This window comes from Triticum aestivum, chromosome 2A (genome assembly GCF_018294505.1).
Source record: "Triticum aestivum cultivar Chinese Spring chromosome 2A, IWGSC CS RefSeq v2.1, whole genome shotgun sequence".
Lineage (NCBI taxonomy): Eukaryota > Viridiplantae > Streptophyta > Magnoliopsida > Poales > Poaceae > Triticum > Triticum aestivum.
Window position 1 is genome coordinate 733864475 of NC_057797.1, and position 12019 is coordinate 733876493.

The 12019-nt window shown below is 47.9% G+C and overlaps 1 protein-coding gene across 1 annotated transcript; it reads right to left on the bottom strand.

Annotated features, from left to right (window-relative positions):
- Positions 1-3461: 3461 nt before the first annotated feature.
- LOC123186301 (putative cyclin-dependent kinase F-2) lies at positions 3462-4907 on the bottom strand. The gene has a single exon (XM_044598083.1). It carries the CDS (start codon positions 4855-4857, stop codon positions 3661-3663), a length of 1197 nt encoding a protein of 398 aa, XP_044454018.1. The 5' UTR covers positions 4858-4907; the 3' UTR covers positions 3462-3660.
- Between the last annotated feature and the right edge of the window lie 7112 nt (positions 4908-12019).

Consider the following 12019-nt stretch of genomic DNA (forward strand, 5'->3'; position numbering starts at 1 on the left):
CTCGCGAAAACCCAAGGGAAGGTTATAGGTTGTTAGTGCAAATGGTAAAACCAAGGTTGGGCCTTGCTGGAGGAGTTTTATTCAAGGCGAACTGTCAAGGGGTTCCCGTTATTACCCAACCGCGTAAGGAACGCAAAATCCGGAAACATAACACCGATATGACGGAAACTAGGGCGGCAAGAGTGGAACAAAACACCAGGCATAAGGACGAGCCTTCCACCCTTTACCAAGTATATAGATGCATTAATTAAATAAGATATATTGTGATATCCCAACAAGTAAACATGTTCCAACAAGGAACAACAGCTCCATGTTCCAACAAGGAACAAACTTCAATCTTCACATGCAACTAACAATGGTATAAGAGGGGCCGAGCAAAGCGGTAACATAGCCAAACAAGGGTTTGCTAGGACAAGGTGGGTTAGAGGCTTGGTTCAACAACATAGGAGGCATGATAAGCAAGTGGTAGGTATCGCAGCATAGGCATAGCAAAAGAGCGAGCATCTAGCAAGCAAAGATAGAAGTGATTTCGAGCGTATGATCATCTTGCCTGAAATCTCGCAAGAAAGAAGAACGAGTCCATGAAGAAGACAAACGGACGTAGATGAACGGATCCTCACAACTCCGAAACGAAACCGAAGATAACGCAAGAAGTAACCCGGAAAGAAGCAAACAACATAGTAAACAACCATCACCTAATCATGGCATGATGCACAACAAGTATGATGCATGTCCGGTTTAATGAAGCATGGCATGGCAAGGTGCACAAGCAATCCTACAAATTAAGTGGAGCTCAATATGCAATGAGTTGCATATTGACGAAACAGCACGACAAGTTATTAGTTCGATCCCGTTTATGTACCCAGCAATATTAAATGTTGCTAAACATGGCAAGAGGGTGAAGCAAAGCAAAACTACCTATCTAGTCAAGTTTAAATGAGGCCGGGAACAACAAACAACAAATCCGGAAACTCCTCATGTGCATATATTAGGTTAGGTCCTGTTCTGCCCCAAACCATATTTTAGAGTTGTTAGGCATGCAAAACAATGTCACCATGATAAACTAGGCAAAATTCTACCCCATTTACATATAAGGATTATTAAAATCGGAGCTACGGTTATTTAATTACAAATTAAAGCATTTTAACATGGCATAGGAGTAAATTTAACCAAACATCATTTTAAATATTTTAAACATAGATGAAAGTTGGATATTATTATCCTACACAAAATTCTAAGCAACTTTCATATTAAGTTTGTTTAATTCCGATGCACGGTTGTGGATTTATTAAATGCATGATCATGAAGGTCTTTTCTGCAAAACTGGCAAACTCTGGATAATAGCTAAAATCGCAGCGCAGGGAAAAAAATAACACGGGCCGCATCTGGCTGGGCCAACAGTGCACACGAGGGCTGGGGGTGGCTGCTCACATGGGCCACGTCACAGTCGGTGGTGAGGTGAGGCCGGAAGGGGGGCGCAGCTGGGCCTCGGCCCACTCGGTGGAGGAGGGAGGCCGGTAGGTCGCGCAGCTGGGCCTCAGTCAACGCGAGCGTTCCCCTCGCTCGCTCGATCTGGCAGCGGCGTGAGCAGAGGCATGAAGCAGGGGAACTCGGCGGCGACGAGGAAGGAGGCAGGGGCGTCCTGGGTGGCCAGATCGCCGGCGGCTTGCAGGAGTTGGCCGGAGCAACGACGTGGTGGCGAGGTCGAGGCGCCGTTGGAGAGGTTGGAGGCGGCCATGAGCAGGAAACGGCAGAGGGAAGGTGCACCGAGGCGGAGGCAGTGCAGCCGTTCTCTCGCAGCGGCATGGAGAAGGACTCCGGCGAGAGGACTCCGGGACGACGCGGCAGCGGATCCGAGCGAGGAAGGTCGAGGACGAGGCAGTAGCGAGCTTGAAGATGACGATGGGGAGGTCACGGCTTGCGGCGTGCAGAGCTTCACGGGGCGCCATGGCTGCTCCTGTCATGACGAGGAGAGAGGTAAGAAAAGAGAGAGGGAGAAAGAAAAGGAAGGAAGGAAGGCATGGGGCGAGGCCGGTCTGGCGGAGCTGGTCGTGGTCGGCGGCCGTGGAAGCTACAGGCGGCGGCGTGCTCGAGGACGAGCTCGGCGTGGGGCGCAGGCAAGAGGATGGCACGGCTATTCACGGCGGAGCTGCGAGGACGGGCGCGCTCGGGCAGAGGGGAAAGAAGGCATCGGGTGAGGTGGAGTTGGATCAAGGGCGATTTGGAATGAGGGGATCCCGAGAGGATTAGTGGCGGCGGCCTAGAGGGATGGATGGGACAACTCCCCTAGAAATTAGGGTTGACTGTTTATATAGGTAGATAGGTTAGGTTAGGAGCTACTCGGTCCATCCGATTGTAATCGGACAATTCCGGATACATAGGTTAGGGCCCCAATTTACAAAATGAGATATTTTGTAGGCGTTTGGGGATGTTTCGGATCCAACGGTGATGAAAGTCCGGTTCAGGTTCGGGGAAGGTTTTCGGACGCGCGAGGGGGTCTGAGAACTGAGCAGAGAGGGGTTTTCGGACCGTGCGATCGCATCGGACGGCACCGGACGCGAAGAGGGGATAGGTGGATGGACTAGGTGGGCTGAGAGGAGAGAAGAGAGAGAGGGCCCGGCAGCAGTTTCCGGAGACCGAAAACGTCCGACGTTAGACCGGCTATACTGCCGCTATAGTTATCTGTTTGGGCGTCAAACGGACTCCGTATCCGATGAAACTTGGCAGGCAGCCTACTAGCAACAAAACAACACCGCACGCCAACTTTCATCCCATTCCGAGAACATTTTCCGGCCACTTATAAAATAATATTTCGGACATGCCGCGGGCGCGTGCAAGTGTGTCTGGGCTCAGAACGGACAACAGAAGAGGACAAGGAGACCGGGACGGATGCAAGTTTTGAAAATATGATGATGCAATGCGGATGATAACATGACAAGATGCAACACGCAAGTAAAGACAAGGCAACAACAGCGAATAACTGGGAGACGCCTGGCACATCGGTCTCGGGGCGTCACATAAGGGATGTGTGCACGTGGGTTCATAGAGGTGAGCATATGTGCATATGTATGAGCTTCTACATCTGTATTGTGTTAAAAAAGGAATAATACATATTCATAACTTCATGGCGTTAGTAGGGAAATAATGAGCCCCACTTTTCTGTTTTCTCTCTTCATAATTTTAAGTTTGTGAGCACTGAGCACGTTGCTTACCATTGAAATAAATTTAGGAAAGTGCAAGTACCCATGTCAAATTTAGGACTTGAATTCGGATGGCCCTGTACACAGGTTTTCTTCTTTTGCATTTGTTTCTTTCATATTTTTTACGGATATATGAATGTCAAGTTAGGAGTTTGGGACTGCCAAAAAGGTACAGAGAAACAACGACACTGAAAGCCCGCTATGAAACACAAAGACAAAAGCGTAATGCGAAATACTACACAGCAAACAACAAATGCTGGGTTCACTTGTATGTCCGATCGAAGCTAGACACTGTTAATCTAAGATGCCAGTGTCTTTACAACAACAACAACTGAAGGCTACACTGATTTTTAAGAAAAAACCAGTTGACTGCTGGCTAGGCAGAATACACTTGTGAGTCGTCATGGATGCATGCAGATGTCACGAAGACCTCGGTCAAGGCGATGGGCGGCAGCCCGCTTCAGCAGCCGGGCCTCGGGGTCGGGACAGCGGTGACCGGCATTACACCGGTGTCAGCGAACCACGGGAGTCGGAGCGCGGCGGCAGCATCCAGCCGCCTGAGGGGATTGCACGTGAGGAGGCCCCGGAGGACCTCGAACCCTTCCTTGGATAGCAGCGCCTTGGGGAACAGCTTGCGCAGCCGGTTCTTGGGCCCAGCAGCGGACCGTTGCCGCGCTCGCCATAGCTGCACCTCCTCTCCGAGGACCGGCGAGTTGAAGGCGGGCCCCGACGCCCTCTCGCCTGGCACGCCGAGCACGTCGAAGATCTTGTGGAGCTGGTCGGCTTTGTCGGCCCCCTTGAACAACGTCTTTCCGGTGAGGAGCTCCGCCATCACGCAGCCGATGGACCAGAGGTCGACGCGTGTGTCGCGGTCCGGTTTCTCGAGCAGCACTTCCGGCGCCATGTAGTGCCTCGTTCCGGCCGTGCCGTCTTCCTGCTCGGTCGTGGAGAGCGCCAGCCCGTAGTCGCCGATCTTGACGATGTTGCCGCCGCTGCCATTGTGCTGGGCGACGAGAATGTTTTCCGGCTTGATGTCGCGGTGCACGACGCCGTTCCTGTGCATCGTCTCCGCGCCGGCTAGCAGCTGCCGCACGATGCAGCGCACGTCAGCCTCTGGGAACGGCCGGTCACCGCGTTCGATGCGCTCAAGGAGGACCTGGCACAGGTTGCGCCCGACGTATTCCATCACGAGGAAGTAGTCCCTGCATCCCTTGGTACCGGGTGTGCGCACGACGCCACGCAGAGCAACGAGGGAGGGGTGGCCGCTGCAGGCCGCCATGAAGCAGGCCTCCCGAAGGAGCTCGCCGACCGATTCTTGGGTGGGCAAGCTGCGGAGAGTCTTCACAGCGACGGTCTGGCCGGTGGCGCGGTGGCGCGCCTTGACGACGACGCCGAACGTGCCCCCGCCGAGCGTGCACACCTGCTCGTAGCAGCGAGAGTTGCCCATGCGCCGCTTCCTCGTGGTCCTCCTCCTCCTTCCCTGGGCGACCTCGTCGATCATGGCCGAGATGGCGGCAACTCGCCTGGCGCTCAGGGTTGTGCCAGCGGTTAAGTCGTCGATCAATTCGCAGATGGAAGCGACTCGGGAGGCGACCGTCGTCATGCCTCCGGAGGCTGTCTCGTCGTCCGCTATGTGGCAAGCCGAACTTGTTTCCATGGCGTCCGCCGCCTGGTGGCGGTTGCGAGCCTGCGGGGAGGGCGTGCACGGTGGTGTCCTCGTCGTGCGTGAGAATACCATGGGATGTAGACATCATATGGAGCATGTTCGTGCCGATTTCTAGCCGGGTTCGGTGTAGAGGTGTTCCTGTTTAGAAAGCCACCATGCAATAGGGCAATAGGCATATGAGTCGGAGTCGGTATGCTAGGTAGTCTTGGCTCTTGGGTTCTTTTTAGAAGGAAGGCTCGAGGAGAGCCCCGCTCTTGGGTTTTCAGCATGCAAAAGTCTCAGTCACCTTTGAAACCATTGGATCTGAGGCGCTAAGATCCGTGCAAATACCAGTTTTCTCAGGGGTTCCAATTTTCTTTTGAGAAATACTCCAGTTTTCTTACACGGTGAGAAGGTTAATAGCGATGGGCTTTTGTTAGGTCAGGGTAGTTTTTTTAGTACTCCCTTCATTTCAAAATAGATGACCCAAATTTATACTAACTTTAGAGGAAAATAATTTAAATTGCGTACCACATGTGCCACATGGTCCCATCACTACGGAAGTGTAGTTGGGTCAGGTTTTTTAGCAGGAGCGTTGAGTTCTTTCGTTGATGTCCCTCAATTTCATGGACCAAATATTCAGCTAAGAGCATCTCCAGCCGTTGGCCCCTCAGGGGGCGCCTAAAATCGCCGCATGGGGGCGAGCCGGCGCAAAAAAACGGTCTGGGGGCGAGTCGGTCCCCAGCCGCCGGCCCCAGGGCCGCCTCCAGACGTGTCTAAATTTTTTCAAAGAAGAAAACGTTTGGCGACGTTCGGCTAAACACGTCTAAATTTCGGCAAACTTTGGCATATATTAGATATGTTCGCGGCTTACATAGCAAATATATCTACAAAAAGAACTTGCTGAACGCGGAGTAGTCGCCGTCGTCGCCGCCGTCATCGTCGTTCTTCTCCTCCTTGACGCGGCCGTCCCTGGTGCACCCCTGCCCGGCGTTGCCATGGCGGACTGGTGACGGCGGCAGCGCGTCGTCATCGTCGCTATCGTCGTGGACGACGATTCCTCCTTCGTCGCGGCCCCGGCGGCGCTGCACCAAGCGCCGCAAGGCGGCGCACTGGCGCTCCCTCTCCATCTTCAGGGAGTCCTGGCGCGCCCATTTCAGGGCCGCGTCGTCGTTGAGCTCCACATCGCCGTGTTCCGTCTTCACGGCGGGGAGACCCGGCTCCGTTTTCACCGGCGCGAGACCCGACTTCGTCTTTGCCTTGAAGAGGAGGCGCGCCGGCCGCCCTCGTTGATGACGATGCCGGCGTTGCGAGTGCGTCGGCCGAGCGGCGTCTCCGTCGCGGGCTCATCCTTGACGCCGAACAGCGCCGGAGAGCTGAAGGAGTGGGAAGAAGACCGTAAGGAGGAGTGCGAGGAGGAAGACGGGGAGGAGCTGAAACTCCTAGGCATCCATTGCCCGGCGCGTCGGCGGTGGGCCGGGGAGGCCGCCCTCGCCGAGGGAGGGTATGCCAGCGGCGGGTTGTTGCCGCCCTCAATGTGCGTCAGCACGCCCTCGAGCGTGTGGCCGGGGACACCCCACTGATACGTCTCCAACGTATCTATAATTTTTTATTGTTCCATGCTATATTATATCCTATTTTGGGCATTATTGGGCTTTATTATATACTTTTATATTATTTTTGGGACTAACCTATTAACCGGAGGCCCAGCCCAGAATTGCTGTTTTTTGCCTATTTCAGAGTTTCGCAGACAAAAAAATATTAAACGGAGTCCAAATGGAATGAAACCTCCGGGAACGTGATTTTCGGAACGAACACGATCCAGAGGACTTGGACCCTACATCAAGAAAGCAACCAGGAGGGCACGAGGTAGGATGGCGCGCCTACCCCCCCCCCCCCAGGCGCGCCCTCCACCCTCGTGGGGCCCACGTTGCTCCACCGACGTACTCCTTCCTCCTATATATACCTACGTACCCCCAAACTACCAGATACGGAGCCAAAATCCTAATTCCGCCGCCGTAACTTTCTGTACCCGTGAGATCCCATCTTGGGGCCTTTTCCGGAGCTCCGCCTGAGGGGGCATCGATCACGGAGGGCTTCTACATCAACACCATAGCCTCTCCGATGAAGTGTGAGTAGTTTACTTCAGACCTTCGGGTCTATAGTTATTAGCTAGATGGCTTCTTGTCTCTTTTTGGATCTCAATACAAAGTTCTCCCCCTCTCTTGTGGAGATCTATTCGATGTAATCTTCTTTTGCGGTGTGTTTGTTGAGACCCATGAATTGTGGGTTTATGATCAAGTTTATCTATGAACAATATTTGAATCTTCTCTGAATTTTTTTATGTATGATTGGTTATCTTTGCAAGTCTCTTCGAATTATCAGTTTGGTTTGACCTACTAGATTGATCTTTCTTGCAATGGGAGAAGTGCTTAGCTTTGGGTTCAATCTTGCGTGTCCTTTCCCAGTGATAGTAGGGGCAACAAGGCACATATTGTATTGTTGCCATCGAGGATAACAAGATGGGGTTTATATCATATTGCATGAGTTTATCCTTCTACATCATGTCATCTTGCTTAAAGCGTTACTCTATTCTTTTGAACTTAATACTCTAGATGCATGCTGGATAGCGGTCGATGTGTGGAGTAATAGTAGTAGATGCAGGCAGGAGTCGGTCTACTTGTCTTGGACGTGATGCCTATATACATGATCATACCTAGATATTCTCATTACTATGTTCAATTATGTCAATTGCTCAACAGTAATTTGTTTACCCACCGTAATACTTATGCTCTCGAGAGAAGCCACTAGTGAAACCTATGGCCCCCGGGTCTATTTTCCATCATATTAATCTTCCATCAACAAGCTATTTCCTTTTCTGTTTATTTTGCTTTCTTTACTTTGCATCTTGATAACCCACAAGTATAGGGGATCGCAACAGTTTTCGAGGTTAGAGTATTCAACCCAAATTTATTGATTCGACACAAGGGGAGTGATGTCTACTACACAACCTTCTTCTTGTAGACGTTGTTGGGCCTCCAAGTGCAGAGGTTGGTAGGACAGTAGCAAATTTCCCTCAAGTGGATGACCTAAGGTTTATCAATCGGTAGGAGGCGTAGGATGAAGATGGTCTCTCTCAAGCAACCCTGCAACCAAATAACAAAGAGTCTCTTGTGCCCCCAACACACCCAATACAATGGTAAATTGTATAGGTGCACTAGTTCGGCGAAGAGATGGTGATACAAGTGGTATATGGATAGTAGATAAAGGTTTTTGTAATCTGAAAATATAAAAACAACAAGGTAACTAATGATAAAAGTGAGCGTAAACGGTATTGCAATGATAGTAAACAAGGCCTAGGGTTCATACTTTCGCTAGTGCAAGTCCTCTCAACAATAATAACATAATTGGATCATATAACTATCCCTCAACATGCAACAAAGAGTCACTCCAAATTCACTAATAGCGGAGAACAAACGAAGAGATTATGGTAGGGTACGAAACCACCTCAAAGTTATTCTTTCCAATCAATCCATTGGGCTATTCCTATAAGTGTCACAAAAAGCCCTAGAGTTCGTACTAGAATAACACCTTAAGACACAAATCAATCAAAACCCTAATGTCACCTAGATACTCCAATGTCATCTCAAGTATCCGTGGGTATGATTATACGATATGCATCACACAATCTCATATTCATCTATTCAACCAACACAAAGGACCTCAAAGAGTGCCCCAAAGTTCTACCGGAGAATCACGACGAAAACGTGTGCCAACCCCTATGCAAAGGTTCATGGGCGGAACCCGCAAGTTGATCACCAAAACATACATCAAGTGAATCACGTGATATCCCATTGTCACCACAGATACGCACGGCAAGACATACATCAAGTGTTCTCAAATCTTTAAAGACCAATCCGATAAGATTACTTCAAAGGGGAAACTCAATTCATTACAAGAGGGAAGAGGGGGAGGAGAAACATAAGATCCAACTATAATAGAAAAGCTCGCGATACATCAAGATCATGCCAAATCAAGAACACGAGAGAGAGAGAGAGAGAGAGATTAAACACACAGCTACTGGTACATACCCTCAGCCCTGAGGGAGAACTACCCCCTCCTCGTCATGGAGAGCACCGGGATGATGAAGATGGCCACCGGAGAGGGATTGCCCCCTCCGGCAGGGTGCCGTAGCGGGTATAGATTGGTTTTCGGTGGCTACGGAGGCTTCTGGCGGCGGAACTCCCGATCTATTGTGCCCTCGGGTGTTTTTAGGGTATATGGAGATATATAGGCGGAAGAAGTATGTCAGGGGGGCACGAGGGTGGAGGGCGCGCCCAGGGGGGTGGGTACGCCCCTGCCTCGTGACCTCCTCGCAGATCCCCCGACGTGAACTCCATGTCTTCTGGGCTTCGTTCCTTCCAAAAATGAGTTCCGTGAAGTTTCTGGTCAATTGGACTCCGTCTGGTTTTCCTTTTCTTCGAAACCCTAAAACAGGGTAAAAACAAAAACTGTCACTGGGCTCTGGGTTAATAGGTTAGTCCCAAAAAATGATATAAGAGTGTATAATAAAGCCCAATATAGTCCAAAACAGTAGATAATATAGCATGGAGCAATCAAAAATTATAGATACGTTGGAGACGTATCAAGCATCCCCAAGCTTAATTCCTGCTTGTCCTCGAGTAGGTAAATGATAAAAGCAGAATTTTTGATGCGGAGTGCTACTTGGCATAATTTCAATTTAATTCTTCTTAATTGTGGTATGAATATTCTGATCTGAAAGATTCAAGACAAAAGTTCATATTGACATAAAAATAATAATACTTCAAGCATACTAACTAAGCAATCATGTCTTCTCAAAATAACATGGCCAAAGAAAGTTATCCCTACAAAATCATATAGTCTGGCTATGCTCTATCTTCACCACACAAAATATTTAAATCATGCACAACCCCAATGACAAGCCAAGAAATTGTTTCATACTTTTAATGTTCTCAAACTTTTTCAATCTTCACGCAATACATGAGCGTGAGCCATGGACATAGCACTATAGGTGGAATAGAATGGTGGTTGTGGAGAAGACAAAAAGGGAGAAGATAGTCTCACATCGACTAGGCATATCAACGGGCTATGGAGATGCCATCAATAGATATCAATGTGAGTGAGTAGGGATTGCCATGCAATGGATGCACTAGAGCTATAAGTATATGAAAGCTCAACAAAAGAAACTAGTGGGTGTGCATCCAACTCGCTTGCTCATGAAGACCTAGGGCATTTTGAGGAAGCCCATCATTGGAATACACAAGCCAAGTTCTATAATGAAAGATTCCCACTAGTATATGAAAGTGACAACATAGGAGACTCTCTATCATGAAGATCATGGTGCTATTTTGAAGCACAAGTGTGGTAAAAGGATAGTAGCATTGTCCCTTCTCTCCTTTTCTCTCATTTTTTTATTTTTTTATTTTTTTTATTTGGGCCTTCTCTTTTTTATGGCCTCTTTTCTCTTTTTTTATTTGGGCTTCTTTGGCCTCTCTTTTTTTCGTCCGGAGTCTCATCCCGACTTGTGGGGGAATCATAGTCTCCATCATCCTTTCCTCACTGGGACAATGCTCTAATAATGATGATCATCACACTTTTATTTACTTACCACTCAAGAATTACAACTCGATACTTAGAACAAGATATGACTCTATATGAATGCCTCCGGCGGTGTACCGGGATGTGCAATGACTCATGAGTGACATGTATGAAAGAATTATCAATGGTGACTTTGCCACAAATACAATGTCAACTACATGATCATGCTAAGCAATATGACAATGATGAAGCGTGTCATAATAAATGGAATGGTGGAAAGTTGCATGGCAATATATCTTGGAATGGCTATGGAAATGCCATAATAGGTAGGTATGGTGGCTGTTTTGAGGAAGGTATGTGGTGGGTTTATAGTATCGGTGAAAGTTGCGCGGTACTAGAGAGGCTAGCAATGGTGGAAGGAGTGCGTATAATCCATGGACTCAACATTAGTCATAAAGAACTCACACACTTATTGCAAAAATCTATTAGTTATCGAAACAAAGTACTACACACATGCTCCTAGGGGGATAGATTGGTAGGAAAAGACCATCGCTCGTCCCCGACCGCCACTCATAAGGAAGGCAATCAATAAATAAGTCATGCTCCGACTTCATCACATAACGGTTCACCATACGTGCATGCTACGGGAATCACAAACTTCAACACAAGTATCTCTCAAATTCACAACTACTCAACTAGCATGACTCTAATATCACCATCTCCATATCTCAAAACAATTATCAAGTATCAAACTTCTCATAGTATTCAACACCTAGCATATTAGAGTCATAAGAGAATTTTATTATTCTCATAGTATTCAAACTTCTCATAGTATTCAACACACTCATAAGAGAATTTTATTATTCTTGAATACCTAGCATATTAGGATTTTAAGCAAATTACCATGCTATTTAAGACTCTCAAAATAATCTAAGTGAAGCATGAGAGTTCATCTATTTCTTCAAAATAAAACTACCACCATGCTCTAAAAGATATAAGTCAAGATCAATGAGTAGTCGAATAATTATGCAACAATGTGAAGACTCTATAACATTTAATAATTTCATATCTTGGTATTCTATTCAAACAGCAAGCAAAACAAAATAAAGTGACATCTAAGAATAGCAAACATCATGTGAAGAAGCAAAAACTTAGGATCAACCGAAACTAACCGATAATTGTTGAAGAAGAAAGGTGGGATGCCAACCGGGGCATCCCCAAGCTTAGATGCTTGAGATTTCTTGAAATATTATCTTGGGGTGCATTGGGCATCCCCAAGCTTGAGCTTTTGTGTCTCCTTAATTCCTCTCATATCACGGTCTCCCTAAATCTCAAAAGCTTCATCCACACAAAACTCAACAAGGACTCGTGAGATAAGTTAGTATAAACCATTGCAAAAACCTTACCATACTCTACTGTATCAAATCACTAAAATTATTATTCAACATTGCATACTAAATGCCTCTGCATATTTACTAGTCCTGTCCTCAAATAGAATCATTAAAGAAGCAAACATATGCAAACAATGCAAACATAACAACAATCTGCCTAAACAGGATAGTCTGTAAAGAATGCAGCAACATCCATACTTCCC

Bases quoted from the DNA above. Each gene is read 5' to 3' on its own strand.
- LOC123186301 (XM_044598083.1), bottom strand. From the start codon at position 4,857: ATGGAAACAAGTTCGGCTTGCCACATAGCGGACGACGAGACAGCCTCC.